The sequence below is a fragment of the Calonectris borealis genome, chromosome 13, assembly GCF_964195595.1.
Source record: "Calonectris borealis chromosome 13, bCalBor7.hap1.2, whole genome shotgun sequence".
Lineage (NCBI taxonomy): Eukaryota > Metazoa > Chordata > Aves > Procellariiformes > Procellariidae > Calonectris > Calonectris borealis.
In genome coordinates this window covers 12353289-12371813 of record NC_134324.1, presented here as the reverse complement: position 1 = coordinate 12371813, position 18525 = coordinate 12353289, and the positions used below count along the sequence as shown (strand labels likewise).

The following is an 18525-nucleotide window of genomic DNA, read 5'->3' as shown; positions in this document are numbered from 1 at the left end:
TCCATCTCCTGCAGCCTTCCCCAGGATGCTCCTGGGGGGCAGATGTGACAGGTACCATCCTGAAGGCTGGCATGGGCCTGACAGCCCCCCAAATTGTTCCCCACTGTGCAATCCCAAAACTTGGCATTGTGTGGGCCTGCTTAACCCCGGCAAAACCCCTCTGTGTGCCCACGCCAGCTGCACCTTCTCAGTCCGGAGGCTTCCCACACCAGGTGGAGGGATGAAAACCAGGTGGAGGAATACAGAGGAGCTTGGCCACCTGGCAGAGAGCTGGGTGGCCCTAGGTCCCTCATCTCAAGCAGGGGCACTTTGCCCAGCTCTCCCCAGCACCCCAAACAAGCCAGGCATTTCTCCAGCTCCTCTGCAGGCCCCCCCCCCGCCCTTCCCTCAGCCCCTGTCACAGTGCCTGGCAGCCTCCCAGTCCTCCCAGGGGCAAGAAACAGCCCACCCAGGGTAACAGTTCACCACAGCATGCTCACATTTAATTTGCTTTCCCAAGCAATAAAGCAGAAATGAGGAATGGCAGCTAATTAAAAGTATCGATTCATGTGGCATTCAAAACTATCCAGAGCAAGCTAGGGGGGAAAGAGGGATGAGGAGCCTGGAAGAAGAAGAGGGGATAGCAGGGCTGCAATACTCCAGATGGGTATATCCTTGCTCCCTGTGATTTCTTACCATGGGAAGGACTCTTCTGCTCTAACAATCCTGCTCCTACAACACACTGTCCCCAAGACACTGGGTCTTTTCTTTACCAGAGAAGTCTCCAAGATTCCCATTACATCAGCTCCATGTGAACCCTCACTGAAGCTTGGCATGCCCCGTGTGCTTTTAAGACTAGCTGATGGTCAGCAGACAAAAACCCTGAAATGGGGGAAAAGCACAGCTGGGATGTGTTTCTACAGCAATGGCACAGCATGCTCAAAGGCTACGGCTTGCAATCCCCTCTGACCCTCACATCTGTGAAGCCATATGCAAACCCACAGAACACGTTGTCTTTGTGATTCGGGTACATGAAAGACAAGGAGGGTGCCTGGGGCCAGCAAATCCAGACAACTTCCAGTCTAGATGGTCCACAACTCATCCGCTGTGCACACCATTGAATCTCCCTGTTACAAGAAGATGGTTTTTAGCACCAAAGTCAGTGCCTATTGCATGGGAATGGGAGCAGGGGAGATGGAGGCCATCAACCAGGGACTCAGGTGTCTGCCGTGGCTAGATTTCTCTCAGTAGAAACACCCAGTTCGTTAGATGAGGAAAGTGCTTATGACAAGATGGGAGCTGAGACTGCCTGTGCCTAGCCAGTGTGGGTCTATCTGGAGAGGAAGGTGGCTGCTAAATCCTCACTTAACAAGAGCAAAAACTTTGTGTCTCAAGACACAAGCCAAGTGAAGAGCATCTAGACAGCGCTCTGCCAGTGACAGAGCTATGAATAGACTCAGAAGCACTCGCAGCCACCCATGAGGTGAGAAACTGCCGCTCGGTCTCTTGCTCCACATTACCCATGTCACCGACGCCCCACCCCTCTTGTGTAGCTACCAACAGCTGTCCTCATGGGGTTGGAAAAGAGCCAGAAACTGGGACTGAAAGCTTGCTCCCCATCCCTCTGATCACACACACCAAGCAGATGCCACCATGACCTAGATTACAAAGGGAGCAGGGTACCCAAGTGCAGCATCACCATCTGAGGACTCAGAAGCAAGGATGATCCTGCAGGCAAGGACTTTTGCTCTGGATATGCTCCAAAAGCTTCTCAGAGAAGTGCCAGATTACCTTCAAAACTTTTTACCTTCAAAACTGCCCTGGCAGCCTCCTTAGCAAGGTTTGCATGGGCCCTGGGAGGCTCTTCACCCTCTGCCTGGTGTGTTATCAGGGCTTCCTCCGAGCTCCAGGGAAAGCCATGGGCGATTGCAGGCACACACTTAAGCTCCTTCTTCACTGCTTCCTCCAGCCTACCTTGTTTTCCCCAGACAGCAGCCTGCTCTACCCAAGCTATTGCAGACCACCCCGCCTAGCAAAGCACCCAGGCAGTTCTTCCTAGAGCACAGCCAGACGCAGGGAGGGCCAGGTGCCACTCCCCTGGCACCCCCCGCCCCATCCACACCACACGCAGGGATTACAGCGCGGGAGGAGATGGAAGGTCCTGCTACTGCAGGTAATCCAGCCAGGCAGGCAGGCAGAGGGATTCACTCTCTGTTGCAGACTTTATCTGGCTCCAAGAAGGATAAGCCTAAATCCTCTATGGTATTTCCCCTCCCTCCCCTCCACCCTCTAGTCCAGAAGATGTGATGTGACATGTGGCTGAGACCAAAAGGCAACGTCTAGGAACAGTTCCAGGAAAAACGTGTCGCTTGGGGCAGGGAGGGGCAAGGGTGACTGAAGTCTCAGAGGAAGGAGACCTGCAGTCTACAAACATCCCTCCTTGCAGACCCTGGCTCTGCAGGCTCTCACCCTAAACCAACTGCGTGGAGGAGACATGTCTCCCATCCCAGAGGCTGGAGGAACCAGCCAAGGTGGATGTCCCCACAGGAGGTGGCAAGCTTACAGGCAACCAGTCCTGTGCCAATGTCACCCAGCCCATGCCTGGATCCTGGCTTCAAGACCCAACTGAGACCCTACCACTGCAACCCTGCCAAGGCTGCCTGGCTCCAACACCCTGTGCTGCCCTGGCACAGCTTACCCGCACCATGGAGCTCCCAGCAATGGGCAGAGTCTGCTAGGCTCTCCCTAACCCCACCTTGCACCAACTGATTTACTGACCACCATCATGGCTTGAGCCTTTCCCCCATGGACCACCAGCCTGGGGAGTTTCTCTTAGGAGACCACCTGCAGGGCTGGGCTGAGGAGGGCACCAGGGAGAGCCCCATGATGGGGCAAGGAAGCCTTCATCCTCAGGAGCCCCAAGCTGGTGGGTCAGGGGGAGAAGGGGTGTTGGGAAGGCATGGCAGGGTTTTCCCTCCATCCCTCCAAGGGAGATGGCTGAGGTGGCTTCACCTCCTGCTCACCCATCGCCCTGAGCTGCTGTCATGGCAACACACGCTTCGATTCAGGAACGAATGGGTACTTCTGCTTGTTTAACCAAGGAGGAGGCAGCACCCTGGTATTTTGAACAGGGAAGGAGGAGGGGAGCAAGCAAGACAGTCAGCACAGGAGCTCACAGAGAGGCTGATCTGGACCTGCATGATGTGCAGGTCTGCAGCCTCCTGCCACCTGCAAGAGGGGTGCAATAGTCAACCGCTTTGGCTCTGCTCCTCATGGCTAGGAAACGTGCTCATGGGGATGGTGATGCTGCCCCCATGCCACACCAAGACCACACATGAAAACAGGGGTGATAGAGGGCTTGAGCTCCACAGGAGAAAACTGGGACTGAGCACACACCAGTCTGTATGACGTGCTGGGTACTCCGCACCAACCTTCCCCTCCAAAGGGCAGACTACACCCCAGTGAGTCAAGACTCACTGAAACACCTCAGGAAGGTCCTCAGATACTCCTCAGGGGCTGCATAGAAAACACACATTGCCTAGCGCCACCAAAAACCCTTTGACGGTAGCTCTTATGCTGATGGGTGGTGGCTGTCCTTTCCAGCCATTTCCCAGGAGCAGCCCCAGGACACAGCACATCCAGCATCGCCTATGGGCCATGAGAACAAGCTGAGCATAGAGCCTTTTCTTTGAAACTCCACTCATACTTGCAGGAGAAGCAGGCACTGCTTTGATTTCAGAGCTATTGAATCCAAATGATCACGAGTAAGCCATCCCCCCATCCACGGAATAGCTGCGTGGCAGTCTGGTGACCTTCTACACCACTTCCATATCCCAGCCCCTGGAGAACAGGTGGAAATCTTTCTCATAGCAGCCCTCTGCATGCAGTGCCTCACTCCTGGAAAGGCAGCACCAGCAGCACACAGGCAGTCCTGGTTCCCTTGAGTGCAGAGGAGTCAGGAGCTGGGGAGCACTCAGAGGGGCTCGTGCTGGAGAGCTTGGAGCTGCCTCCAAACTTCCCTGATTTCCAAGAGACTTCAGTCCAGCTGAGCCCATAGGAGAGATACGATGCAGTCAGGAAGACAGGGCAAGACTGGAGCTTGCCCACTGCTTCTCACCACTGAGGTCTTGGCTCGACAGCCAGACCCCATCTCAGCAGTGCAGAGCAGACTATTGCAGCGGCACAGCACTATGGAGAAGACCATCACCAAATTCAGCAGCACCAAGAGCAGCTGTACTGCTGCCTCTGCCACGCCACACGCCAGAACCGCAGTCATCGGGGATCCTGGTGAGTCATGAGCCCCACAACCCCACATCCCCACAACCTCTGCCATTTCCCCTGGCACTGCATGCACCACACCAGATCTTCTCACCAGGGTGAGCCTGCTGTGTTGCAAAACTCAGCAGCCAGACCCTGGGCTTGAAGCCAGGCCCACTCTGCAATCCCCAAATCCAATGGTCCAGACTCATATGAAACCTGCTTTCAGCTTGCTGATCTAACTTACCTCTGGAGAAGGGGCACAGCCAGATGGTCTCCTGTGCTGCAGTCTCCAGCCCTGCTGTCCACAGCCTAAGGAAAAGAGGTTATTTTGGGCCTTGCTCATAATCACCAAAATGGCCTCTTCATGAACATCTTAAGAACAACAAAAAGCAGGCAGCCAGGAGGCAGGAGTTATCACTGTTGTGTCCTGGCAAGCTCTCTCCATTTCCCCCACCTGTGAAATGGGTACTTACAGAGGCCGATGAGAGAGCTTTTTGTGGGTATCATCCAGCGATGATTATTTCATTCTTAGAAGTGGTGCTCAGAGAGAAGGAGGGAAACCCAGTACCACACAACGCATTTATGGTTGATTCACCCAAGAGTCCCAGCCCTTTTCCTGCAGCTCCGGTAGAGGCAGGTGAGATCCAAAGATGCACCCTTTGGTAGAAGCAGATTTGCAGAAAACATCTGCCACAGAAGTCAGGGGGCTTCCCTGGTTCGATGGCACTGGCAGGGGCGGCTGCCTGGTGGGGCACACACGTTTCCCCCCCGGTCTGACCTCTCTGGAGGTCAATATATTTGCTCCATATTTGATGTCTCCCACCCACAACACACAGCTGAGAAAGCTTCCGTTGTATAGGGAATTATTTTTTGCCATGGGAGAGATCTAAAAGAAGGAAACGATTGAGAATATGCAGACAAAGCAGTTTAATGTATCGTGGTACATGGGCAAGTGTCTGCAGGGTGCTGAGCAGACCCTTCCAGTGGGCACCCTCAGCTTTTCGTCCTGGATGCCAGCCCTGGGGAGCACCCTTTGGCAGCCCTCTGCTTCCCATCTCCAGGAGAGCCTTATGGTGGGGAAGGTACGTACTGAAACCACTTGTAAAATGTGCAGCAGCCAAAGCTGTATCTGTTGTGCCCCGTGTCCACTCTGCTGGGAATTTAGGCAGCCCGCAAGTGCAGCTGTGCCATTGTGTGCTTCTCTCCAACATCTGCCTATCCCGCTAACTGAAAAAATCATGGAGCTGCTGCTAATTTCATTAGCAGGCCCATCAAGCGGTTCATCAATCTATGATTTTCTGGCTTGCTGCCGTGAGGAAACAAGCAGGATCTGCTCTGAATTCACAAAGCCATCCTCTGGGGTAATTTGTCTGAAGGCTTAAAGTTTCCCGAGTGGATTATTATCTCGGATTAAAACTGGGGGAGGGAGTGTTTTTTGCTTCTTTTTTTTTTCTCCCCTGGAATAAACCAGAATATCCCTTAAGATGCCAGCAGCTCCCCAACCCGGAGGCAGGAGTTGCCCTGTCCCGGAGGCAAGCGGGGCCAGGCAGGAGCACAGGCACCCGCTGTCCCGGGCTGGCTGCATCCCTCGGCCACCGCTGCTCCACAGCAGCAGAGAAGCAAAGCCCACAGGCTCTCAACATGCCGCCCACGGAGAGGGGCACGGATTAGGTGCGTGGGGCTGGCAAAAGGGAACTGAGAAGCGCCGGGGTGATGGAAGAGGTTCCAACTCGCCCTCCAAGGAGCTGCAGATCCATCGGGAAACAATGTCGCGTTGCCAAACGCTCGGCTCCCCGCAGCTGAAACACGAGTGGCTGCGAACCCACAGCCCGCACGGAGGGTCCCGGCTGCCGGGGCCGCATGCAGCCCCCTGCAGCCCACGGCCGCGGGCGGGCGCTGGGTCTGGGTGCCGCGGCTGCCGGGCGCGGCGGTTCGGCGGTTCACAGCACCCTCTCCTGGCTCCCCGGCCGCATCCGCAGGGCGACAGCGGCGGAGGAGGGTGCTCGCCCGCCTCTGCTCCCCCGGCGGAGCGGGCGGGGGGATGCTCTGCCCGCTGCCGCCCGCACCCGCCCCGCCTGCCGCAGGCAAAGAACGAGCGGCAAATCCAGGAGCGATAAATCACAGGAAAGGGGAAAGCTGGGAGCCGGGGCTCCTGGTGTTATAAGAAAAAGCAGAACAGAAACCATCTCATCTTCAACAAAAATCATCTTAGTAATAAAAAAAAAAAAAAACGCCAGAAACCCTACAATTTAATTTAGAGATGACAAAAACTTTTTATCTTACCTCAAATTCTAATTTTGGTAATTTAACCTTCCCTCCCCCCCAGTCCCAAAAAGGAAGGCCATTATTTTTAAATGGAAAATTCTCATACAAATAAAACAGACAGTCTTACGTTGCAGGGAAAAGAAAGGACAAAGCAAATACCCTCAGTTTTCCACCATGAACCTTTCTTTGATACCTCCCCATGTGTCATCCCATTATTTTAGCCAAACTATTGGCTGAATTTGACCCAGAACATGAATTCCTCCAAAATTCCCTTCTCCACCAAATGTTCTCCTCCTTGGAAACGAGCCCCAGCCCACCCCATGGACCCAGTGGTCAGGAGCAGGAGGTCCCAGATGCCTATGCGTGCGACAGGGCAAGCTACATGACAGAAGCAAGAAATGAGGTTGCATCCCCCAGTCCCAGCACCTGCACAGTACCGTTAGGCATTAGTTGCTGTCGCTTGCAGGGTTTTGGTGGTCTTTCCTGCACTGCACGTCTCACCAACAAGCTGCTTACACCGTGGAGCCTGCAGGGCTGCAGCACAGCCTGGCAGAGCTTTGCTGGCACATGTGATGGTGCCACTTTTTCACCCTTACACATGTGTCCCTGTGGCTCTGCCACTCATTTGTCCTCCAGAAGGCAACTGGCCTGCAAAGCCCCAAAACTCCCACTGAGTACAAGAAAACCTCCTGCCTGAGAAAATAAATGTGTTCTGTGCTCTCTCTGAGCTACCTACAGCAAAGCAAATACAGGCACAGTTGGGTCCCACCACTGCTTTGTTCCTTAAAAATGTGTCATTTCAGTTAAACCCTTCCTGGCACATCTGGCCATCATTAGATAGAGGAGAGAGACAGTTACTATCTTCTTACTGCACATAGCACAACAGGCGCTGTTGGGCCGGTGAGCTGCAGTCTTTACCTCTGTGTTGTACTGGTACTTGCTACAGACATCCATAGCCCAAATGGAAATCACACTGCCTCCGCAGCGGGTGGGCTTGGGAACACCATCCCCCAGGACGGTGCGGTGCTCAGAGTACCGAGCCAACCACACCCGGTGCTATTTGACAGCACCAAATATAGCAGAAGGGAAAAGAGAGGTAGGCAGGAGGATGACAGCTGCCTGCCCTTCCAGCCAGATGTCCAGCCTCAGTGTGGGTGGTGGAGATGACCTAGGTAGTGACAGTGACCCAGACAAGCCTCTCCATTTGCAGACATAAGAGGTACAGATTGGGCTGTCTTAGTTGAGTTTTGGTATCTCGCGGGTAAGGAGTCTCTCGGTGCAGATTGGGTGTCCGCAGGCACTCAGTGGAGACTATTTACCTAAAGTGAGTTATAAACGCTGAACCCAAAATGCATTTGTAAATATCTGGCTTGTGTTTTGGTCTCTCTCTTTGGGGTGGTTTTGTTATCTGCAAAGAATGCAGCATCTTCCAAAGCCTGTCTCCTCCTTGGTCCCTGTGTGGATGGGTAGGTGGCACATGGCAGGCTCTGTCCACCGTGACTGTGCATCTCCTCAATATACATGGGAGGTCAGCATGTCCAGGTTCCCCTCCATGCAATGTTCAAGTCTCACCTTCTATTAAGGCAAATAGGAGGAAGGAAGTGTAACAGGCACCTTTTGCAGAAGCTGGAAGGAAATATTAGCAGTGTCATTAGCCATCCTCCTCTTTTTAGTGATCCAAGTCCAAGGTCTCAGATCAAGGCAACGAGAAAAGTGACAGGCCGGAAGAGGAGCTAGGACAATCACCTGATTTGGAGCAATCTCAGGAGCTGCCATCAAGGCAGTGGCAGCAGCAATGCTAAGGACCTGAGAGAAGTCCCTGGCAAGGCAGCCATAGGATCTGCCTTGTGAAATAGCAAACACTGTCTCAGCACAGGGCCAGACATCACCTAGCTGACCGCTGCACCCCTTCATTGCATCCCACCAGGTAAAGCTTTCTCCTCATCCTCCAGCAGACTGTCTGAGCTATCAGAGAAGAAGTCCTCCAGATCCTGCTGCCTAATCTTGGACTCTAGAACAGTGATGCGCTGTTTGAGCTTCATCTGGGCATCATTGTACTCTGTCAGGAGCCGGCCAAAGCGGGTGTGCAGTGTGTCCAGGTTCAAGGCCAGCCTGTCCAGCTTCTCCTCCATGCTCTTCCCTTCCGTGCTTTCCTCTGCAGCTGACTCATCCAGCAGCCCTTCCTTGATCAGGATCTCCCGGCCACGCTCCTCCAAGACCTTTTTGGCATCAGGATACTCTGTGACTGCTTCCATAAGATCTTCCTTTGACAGGCAGAAGAGATCAGAGTAGCCCAAGCTACGGATGTTGGCTGTGCGCCTGTTGCCCATTTTGCTCCCTTTAATGTTGAGGATGCTGATCTCACCAAAGCAGCCTCCTGCAGTGAGCAAAGCATACTGTGTCGTTCCGTCATCTGCCACCACCGCCAGCTTCCCCTCCTTGATGATGTACATCTCTTTCCCAATGTCTCCTTTCCGGCAAATGTAATCCCCTGGGCTGAACACCTGAGGGCGAAGCTTCAGCACCAGCTCCACCAGTAGACCTGCCTCACAGTCCTGGAAAATCCTCACCTTCTTCAGTGTCTCCAGGTGAACATTGATGGCAATCTCTGCCCTTAACTTATCAGGGAGATTCTTGAGGACTTCCCGTTCGTCTACTGCCTTCTTGTTTGTCCATAGGTAGTCAAACCACTTGATGACTTTAGTTTCCATGTCTTTGCTCACCTTGCGGAACTGCATGTAGTGTTTGATGGCATCAATTTTTGCCTGGAACTCTGCCCTGGTGGCATTCATGTTGGATATCATGGATCCCACATTCCCCACAATGGTGGCAAAGATGAGGACACCAATGAGGAAATCAAAGATCACAAAGAGGTACTCTTCATCACGCACAGGGGGAGGGGTCTCTCCAATGGTAGTCAAAGTCAATGTAGACCAGTAGAGACAGTAGACATACTCCCGGGTCAGATACCCATATTCAGGGTCTGTGATGTTGGGATAGACCCAGGTGTCCTCTCCAAAGCCTATGGCCTTGGAGATGGCGTAATAAATGCATGCATTCCAGTGGATGATGACCAGGATGTAAAGAACCAAGTTGCTGATGCGGAAGATGTTGGGGTGGCTGGTTCTGGTCTCAGTCCTATCAAAGAACTCAAACATGCGGGAGAAGTGCAGCAGCCTGTTGAAACGCAATTCAGGGCAGTGCAATCCCACAGCAAAGTATGCCAGGTCTGTGGGCAGGATGGAGAGAACATCCAGCTTGAACTGTAAGGTGTGGATGTAGTTATCCCGTAACTTCTTCAGGTCCTTAACCAGGAGGCCCTGTTCCAAGAAACCTAACAGAAAAGCAAATGATAGAATTATCTTGGCTTATGTTCAACTCTTCTGCAGGCTTTGTAAGTGCTTCTGAGAAATATTTTATGGTATGCCATGCACATGTGTGCATATATACATAGGGTCATCCAAATATTACCAGTTCCACCTGATCTACTCAGCTTTTGTTATCACTCAAGCCATTCATCTGGCAAAAGCCACCTAAAGATATCACATAGGGGTTTACTCTCTTGCCACAAAGAAATGGGGACACAAATGTTTCCATCCTCCAGATCATAAATTATTGCAGTTCCGACAGAAAATGTACAACCACCTACCGCGTTCCGAGAACATTAAATTCTACCATTTTTCCATGTAGATAATTCATTCGCTGAACTGATGCAAAATCAGAGATACAGACCTTCAACTATGCCCAAATACTAACAGTAATGCAGGTAATTTTGTACAATTATTCAAAGGTGAAGTTGAAAGCTGGGATGATTAATCTTTCATTCTGAAACTTACTCCATTTCTCAGATCTTTTAATTAGATTCTTTCTCTGGAGACTGCTTCGTACTAGCAAGTGCCAAGGCAGACAAAACCCTCCTTCTAATGGAGCTGTAGATTACGCCTCTCCCTTGCAGCTCATCTCCACTTTTAGGGGATTAAAGCAAAGCACTCACAAGCCAGGATGCTGCTTCTGCTTACCTGTGCGCAGGCGGATCACTATGTCCCCAATGTAGATAGAGTCCGAGATGTAGTCTAACACCAGCCAGAGGACAAGATAGGTCTTTTGCAGGTCACTGAAGCAAGCCCTGGAGGAAGGTCATAAAACAGGGTGGTGAGACCAACAAATCTCCATCTCATCTCCAACTATTACAGCTGAATATAGGCTGATTCTGAGGCTCCTAACTCTGCAACAGAGCTTGACCACTTGCCCCTCTTCTCCTAGAAATTAAAACCCCCTTCTCTCAAAAATCTGCCCTCCCTTGACCTAGGTAAAGCAACGTCTTGAAACCACCTCCCAAATGCACCTTGCAGCTTTACCCTGAAATCATGGTCCTTTGCAACTGGGGCCAGAGGATGGATGCTCTGCCTTTGCACAGCAGAAGTCACAGTGATAGTGGGGATCCCTTTCCTTTAGGTTCCCACCAGCCCCAGCACCACCACTGTCAGTTGTCTGATCCTGGCTGAGCCACAACAACCAGGTGAACAGGAGGATTAGAGGAGACAGGGACCCTACAACCTCCCAGCTCACCTGGCTACGAGCAAGCACCAGTTATAGAGGACAGGAACTGCAATGACAGCCAGCCAACGGTAATACCAGTCCCTTGCAGGGTCCACCACAAAGATCTGCCATTTCTTCCTGGAAGCAGAGAGAAGCCAGAGCTGGCAATGTATGAATAAAGGGCTAAACATAGAAAATGGGGTTGGAAGGAACCATCTGAGCCACATCCTTCATCCCTTGCACTAGACTAGCTCAAACATAGCTGCAGCTTGAGTGCCAGTCTGTAAGCTAAAACCAGTCCCAGCAGTGCTGAGCAAAAAATGTCCAGCACTGTTTAAGCAACTTTATCCCCAAAACTGGGCTCAGTAATATACCAGAAGAGGAAACTGTGGGACGGTAAGGCAAAGCAGGTGGCCCACATGCACACAGCACCCCAGTGGCAGAGCCAGAAACAGATGTATGGAAGAGGGTGATCAGAAAACTTCTTGTTACATGACGATGTCTCTCCCAGATGAGGTACAAATTGCTGCCAGACAGATCTTAAGCGAAGATTAATTCGAGCAGGAAGGAAAGTGTCCTGCAGATCAGTGGGAGCACCAGGAGGGGATGCCCAAGCCCCAGAGCAGCGACCCAGAGAGCAGCTGGCATTGCAAGGCTGCCATCACCATGCTGCTCGCAGCTGCCTGCCTGCAGTCTGCTCAGTTCTGGGTCCAGCCTTTGAACTGCTCCCAAGTGTTTGATCCTGCTCATCTTGGGACTCTGAGATAAGATGTGTGTGCTCTGGTCGCCAGATCTCATTGGAGAAGCCGGGGAAGAGAAACTCTGCGGCTGGGCTGATAGGCTTTGCTGCTGCAGCCTGGTAGGGCAAAACTCTCTCTCTCCCCCTCCATCCTTCCCTCCTTTCCAGCTTTTGAACATACAGAACTCCCTCCAGTGACAGGAAAAAAACAACCCACTTGCCAACCCATTCTCCGTGCCCACCCCACTGCTTCTGACAGCTTCAAAAGCAAAACCTCTGCCTTGAAGTCTCCTTCCCCAGCAGCACAGGCAGCGGCACCCGCGGTGCCCAGAGCGTGGGGACTGGCACTCGGCGCAAAGCCAGCGTTGGTCGTTCACATTCACTCTGGGTACAGCCACAGACAAGCAGGTGGTCCAACCTCCCCATTAAAAGTGCTTATCTTTTGCTCAGAAAGTGCAACTTAAATGTTTTTTGAGAAAGGGACTCTTTGCTCTCCGGGACATAGGGCACAGGAAGCACTGACTCACCTGCAGCTAGTCAGTAGTGTTGTAACACGCACAAGCACTGATAACCTCAATAACAGTGTTAATTACATTGGTAATTTCAGCTTTAAATCGCCCACGGCAGGTGGCCAGAGTCACTGACATTACGCTGACAGTGGAGCCAGGGCTGGAAAACCAGGGCTCTGGGTTAACCCACGAAGAGGGAATAATCATCTGCCTCTTCCCAAAGGCTTTGCACCCAAGCCTGCAACTGTGGAGGCTCCCACGGCCATGAAGAGCAGCTCACATTCAGAGTTACCAGATTTGGGGCTCTTCTTACCTGTGGAGCTGAGGACCTAGAAAACAGCAGAAGTTACCACCATCTCCCCAGGAGCCCACTGGCACCAAGCAGCCCTTTCACAGCACGCTTCAGCTCCCTCTGATAATTAACAAGCTCCCCTTAACCTCTCAGGGCAGAATGGTTTTTTCCATGACTAGTAAAGAGCCAGATACAAGGCTGAGATATTTTTCTCCTACAGAAAACAATTATTTTTTGGTGTTTTAATTACCATGTATAATGGTAGGGTCCAGAGTAGTCTGTGAGCTTTGCCCTTTAATTAGCCAGCAGAAGAAAAGCCAGGTTATTGCTTTTCACTGGGAATGTGAGCTGAGATGAAAGGGCTGGATTTGAAAGAGCCTTTTCAGAAAGCTGCCATCACAGTGTCTGCTTTTGAGGGGGCATGGGCAGCAAACGCACTCCCTTCATCTCCCTTCCTCCTGCAGGTGGTGAATGAGACTGGCAAATCCCATGTGTTTGTGCTTGCTGTGCTGTGCTGGTTTTGGCTGGGGTAGAGTTAATTTTCTTCATATAGCTAGGATGGGGCTATGTTTTGGATTTGTGCTGGAAACAGTGTTGATAACACAGGGATGTTTTCATTATTGCTGAGCAGGGCTTACACAGCATCAAGGCCTTTTCTGCTTCTCACACCATCTCACCAGCGAGTAGGCTGGGGGGGCACAAGAAGCTGGGAGGGGACACAGCCAGGACAGCTGACCCCAACAGACCAAAGGGATATTCCATACCATATGATGTCATGCGCAGCATATAAAGCTGGGGGAAGAAAAAGGAAGGGGGGGACGTTCAGAGTTATGGCCTTTCTCTTCTCAAGTAACCGTTACATGTGATGGAGCCCTGCTTTCTTGGAGACGGCTGAACACCTGCCTGCCGATGGGAAGGAGTGAATGAATTCCTTGTTTTGCTTTGCTTGTGTGCGCAGCTTTTGCTTTACCTATTAAACTGTCTTTATCTCAACCCACGAGTTTTCTCACTTCTGCTCTTCCTGTTCTCTCCCCAATCCCAGTGGGGGGGAGTGAGCGAGCAGCTGTGTGGGGCTTAGTTGCCAGTTGGGGTTAAACCACAACATGTGGTCTCCTGGGTGGAGACTTGGCATCCCTAGGCTTGTCCCAAGCTCCTCATACACACAAGCTGAAGGTGCATCTCTTTACAGACCCAGGGTTGGCTCCAAATGCCAACTGTAGTGTTGAAGTGCTCTGAAAATGGGGAGGTCTGCTAGATGTCACGAGCCATGCAATCTGTGCTTCCTACCAGGGCATGGACCAGGGCAGAGAAGACCCCACAGGCCAGGTCTTTTCCACAGGGACAGACTACCAGGTCCTGTGTGCCTGCACAACAGCCCAGCAAAGCCAGGCTGGCTGCCAGGACAGGGGCTGGAGACGGCAGGGAGGACCCTTCCCATCGCGTCCTACCTCCCCCTTTCCCATCCCCATCCACCTCCATTAGCCATCACCGCTGGGAGCCCCCAAGCACCATGCATGGCTGATCTCCAGCCAAGGATGGCTGGGGCCACAGGGAAGGGACCCTACTTTTTGTTTTCCTCCTCGGTCTCCTCATCCTCTAGATCGTTGCCAGCACCTGCAGCCACTGTCTGGAGCTCGGGGCCCTGGAAGCGCTCAAGGAAAGGGTCTGGCCTTTGCTGCTCCTCATGCAAGCTCTTGCTGGCCCACTCCCTCAGCACCAGCACCAGCCGGACTACCCTGGATGGGGAGAGAGGCAGAGTCAGGAGGTGTCTGCGGAGCAAGGAGAAAGCAAAAGCCTGAGAGCAAGCAGGGGAGGAGAAAACTCTCACAGCTCCCTCTCAAGCCCAAACATTTCCTTTTTCCCCCCTTGTAGTGACAGTGTGGGACCAAGGATATATGAGCAAGAGAGCCCACCCTGGCAGAGTCCCACGGCTCCTTCCCCAGTCCTGCTGCCATTCCCACAGGGACACGAGGAATGTGTGGGTGACTGGGGCAGAGTGAGACTGCCTGCAAGGGAAAGGAGCCCCTGAGCCCTCCCGGGGCCCCAGAGGTGATGGAGCTGTCCCCTCCCGCAGCCCTCTCCATGGGCACTGGCACATGCAGAGCAGCATTCACAGACGCTGGTCCCTGCAACCCTTGAATGCCATACAGCACAAGGGGATCCTGACCCCACGCATGTCCCCAGTGTCAAAGCCAGGCACAAAAGGCTCAGGCTCACCCCAGGCCAGCGGCACACACAGGTACCTGGCCAAGGCTCGCCTGCCTTGGAAAGCAGAGGCAGCCGGCTGCTCCCCCCGATCCGGGGGAGCCCCTCTCCGCAGCTCTGAGGAGGTGTCATCCTGGGTTGAGCAGGTCCTGCAGTGGGGAAAAGGGGGGGTCACAGCCACACCGTGCATTGTGGCACCTGCCCACAGCCAGATGAACTGGAGGAAGCAGGCAGCTGAGGTTTGGCATCACAGCCCTGCCCATGCCAGGTCTCGGCAGACACACCGAGCTCACCCTCCCCTGCCCCACCGCTGCCTCCCTCAACCAAAGCAAGGACCAGCCTGACCTCTTGGTGTTGAGCCCTGTCCCCTCCGCATCACCATCCACTTGGGCTTGGGTGGGTGGGCAGGAGTGGTGGTTGGCTGGTGAGCTGTGCAGACCATTACTCTTGGCTGTCATTCTCCATGTGAGGAGACCACGGGCACACACCCTGCCCCAGAGACCTGCAAAGAGCAGAAAACAGCCACAAGAAGAGCCATGCAGGACATATCATGTAGTTTGAACACAGAGATACAGGACAGCATGGGAAGAGAGAGAGTTAAACCCCATGGGATGTGCCCACCCCATGTTTTCCACCACCAGCCATCACTGATGCTGCAGTAAGAGTCCTGCAGAGCATTTTCCCCTCCCCAAGAGATCCCACATCTGCCCGTGGCCCATGAACGATGCTCTCCTCATCGTTCAGGCTCCTCAGCCATTGCCGGGGCAACAGCATCCCCAGCGAGCCGTGCCATAACAACAAGCCCACGGCTCTCAGCACCACTGCCTGCCCAAGAACAAGAAAATAGACTCGTAATGGATGTAAGTGCAAGGCCAGCCCTGGTGGGGAGATGCTGTCGTGCAGCAGCACAGTGTAGACTTTGCATGTACAAAGGTGTTTGCACCCAAGCAACCCTCTCCTTCCCCAGGACACTGCAACCTGCTGGTGGTCTCCCCACCTCTCGTCATCGCAGAAATCTTCCCTGCGTTGGAAATCAATGTTTGCTATTTAAAAAGAGCCTTGCTGAGGTTCCTGCTGGCAGGAGCTACCATCTCTGGTTTCAGAGAGCAGCAAAGAAGACCCTACATTAATACATGGAGGCTTCTGTGGAGCTGTTAAGTGTGGGATTTCACCGGGGTTTGTTTATCTAAAAAGCAAGAGATGCCCACGGGGCTTTCCCAGCCCCAGCATCCCATGCAGCCCTCACTGTTCAGCTGCACCCCAGTATAGACCACACCATGCAAAAGCACCTCACAGAAACACAGACTTGCACATGCACAGATGCAAAGGCATGCAGGCATTGCCCAGCCCTACCTAGACAACATATTCCCACCCTGGCCGCCCTGCCTGCTCCCCCCGGGGCAGAGTACACCCTTCATACCCGCAATGCACAGATGAGGCAGGTTCCTGGAGACAACACGCTCGTGCTCTCACACAGTGCAGCCCATGGCCAAGGCTCTGCTTTGCGGAAGACAATGCCTTGTACACCTCTACCAACATGCACAGAGACTACATCCACACTACGTGCACAGGAACAGTCATGCACACCCAGGCGAGCCACCTCCCCGGGGCAGCAGAGCCGCTGCCGAGAAGCCACCACCGTCCACTTACGAGCCTGGTGTCCCCCGAAGCCTTCAACACTTGGCTGCTGCCTAACACGGGCTAGCAGGGGTAGCTGGGGAGCATCCCTCCCCCAGGAGCCTCCCGGGCTGTCTCCGGAGCACTCAGGCTTTTAAAACGCGTGTTGAGCTGCAAAGCAAAGCCAGCACAAGCAGAGCTGCCTGCACTCCTACCCCTCTCCTCTGCCCAAGCAGAGAAGCAGGCGAGGTGGCTGGGCAGCACCCTGGCAGTGGCAGAGGGGCCTCCACGGTGCATGGGGAGGATGCACACGCGCGTGTGCATGCGTCTCGTCACTACAGCACGCCCATCCCCTGAGCATCCTCGATGCCCTGAGCAGCAAGGCACACTTCAGAGGAGTTAATAGCAGCCAGCTTTGTGTCTGGGGGATGAATGGGGAGGAGGGAAACGTGCTGCTCAGGGGTGCTCCATTTCCCTAACCACGCGTCCCCTTCTCCCCCTGCCACCTCATCAGTGGCTGGAGGGACCCCGAGACACCTCTCAGGGCAGAGCCTGGCTGGAGATCATAGCCATCCTGAGCAGCTCTGGGTCCAGCGGCTCCGGAGTCCCCAGCAAACCTTTGGGAAGGGTCACTGCCCACCCGGGGACAGGCACAGCCACAGACCCCCAGTTGGGCTCAGGTCCTGCTGCACAAGGGGATGACCGGGATTGCCTCCCGGGCTGCCTGCTCCCCTCCCAGCCCTCTGCCCTAGCGAAAAACAAAGCTGGTGACTATTTCCCTGCTTCACAGGCTGTGCCATAGCTACTGCTATGATGGAAAATTTGCAGAAGTAGCCACATTTTAACACCTTCCCATGCAGTTACCTCTTCTCATGCTTAGGGAGCAGGAGACAAAATGTGCTGCTCTGGAGTCCTGGCAAAGAGAGCTGCAGAGTTTGAAGATGATCATGAAATGCATCTTTCACCAATTTCTGCCCTCGTATTTTGTTCACAAAGCCATTCTAATAACCAGTTAGCAAAAAATTTGCATCTCCAAGGCAATAAGGAAGAGGTTAATTTTTACCCCCTTCCTCCAGCATCTAGCCACTTGCAGTGGCTGAGGCTGGATCAGTCCCTGCTGTGCGCATGGAGTCCTGCACCGTGTGCAGGGCTGATCCGAAAGCACCAGCACCTGGAGTCCCTTCACTATCAAAGGTTTACCTTTTTTTTCCTTCAAAGCCTTAAATTCCACTTGTTCTGATCTCACTGAGAACCCGGACAGCAGGAAGCCCGAAGGAAGAAATGGGATTTTTGCAGCCTTGGCTGGGGCTACTGGCAACATTGGGTGCTGCCTGGGTGAGCACTCAGCAGCAAGGGATGCATCACCCTGCTCTTGTTCCCCTGCCACACACCCTGGCCCTGGGGACAGCTCACAGACCAGGAGCACCAGCAGTGGCATGTGTCCCCCTTCCACCTCTCCTTTTGCTCCCTGCCTGCAGCTGCCTTCAAAAGCAACACGGGAACTCCAGGAGCTGCTCCCTCACAGCTCCCTCGAGCACCTTATTGCACAAGACACTTTATTTTCCATGCACGTCGTTGTGGCAGTGACCCTAGGAGACAGCCAGCCCTGCCAAATGTGCTGCCCTGGGACAAAGAAGAGCCAGGAGGAGGAGGCAGGGAAGAGAGAAAGGAAATAAATAAAAGCATCGCACCCCAACAGGGACGGCATTAACCAGAAACTCTCTTCCTCCAGACCCCTCCGGCCAGGGCGGCTGGCATGCGTGTTTTACACCAGCAGGCCAAACGGCCTGTAGCTCTAGAGATGTCAGAAATCCAGCATCTGATTAAATAAGCATGTGTGGCTGAGACATCCAGCACCAGGTCAGAGTCCTGCTGCCAAGGGAATAAACCTTACCTGTCCCCATCCACTGCGATACCAGGATCAGCCTCCACGGTTGGTAGAAGAAACACGTCCAGAACACACACAATTTATTAAAATATGCATTTTATGGGTCAGTGTTTCCAGATTTATACGAGGATTTATGCTTTACGTAAAAGTCATATTGTGTCCCCTGCAACCTGCCAATAATTAGCCTTTGAGAACACATACAGCTTGATCACCTCTGCTCCAAACATCTTCA

At 53.2% G+C, this 18525-nt stretch overlaps 2 protein-coding genes across 3 annotated transcripts in view; one reads left to right on the top strand and one right to left on the bottom strand.

The window, feature by feature from the left end:
* Nucleotides 1-18525, top strand: part of LOC142087719 (thymosin beta-15A homolog) — a 463475-nt gene that overhangs the window by 210998 nt on the left and 233952 nt on the right. The window lies entirely within an intron of this gene.
* On the bottom strand, nucleotides 6427-18379 carry CNGA2 (cyclic nucleotide gated channel subunit alpha 2). Of its 2 annotated transcripts, XM_075162247.1 has the most exons (7): nucleotides 18300-18379; nucleotides 15134-15290; nucleotides 14827-14937; nucleotides 14149-14319; nucleotides 11074-11181; nucleotides 10524-10630; nucleotides 6427-9838 (listed from the first exon to the last, which is right to left on the bottom strand). In XM_075162247.1, the coding sequence occupies exons 1-7, from the start codon at nucleotides 18307-18309 to the stop codon at nucleotides 8415-8417; spliced, it is 2088 nt and encodes a 695-aa protein (XP_075018348.1). In that variant the 5' UTR covers nucleotides 18310-18379; the 3' UTR covers nucleotides 6427-8414. The 2 variants fall into 2 exon arrangements, with proteins under 2 accessions (XP_075018348.1, XP_075018349.1); XM_075162248.1 differs by lacking the exon at nucleotides 11074-11181.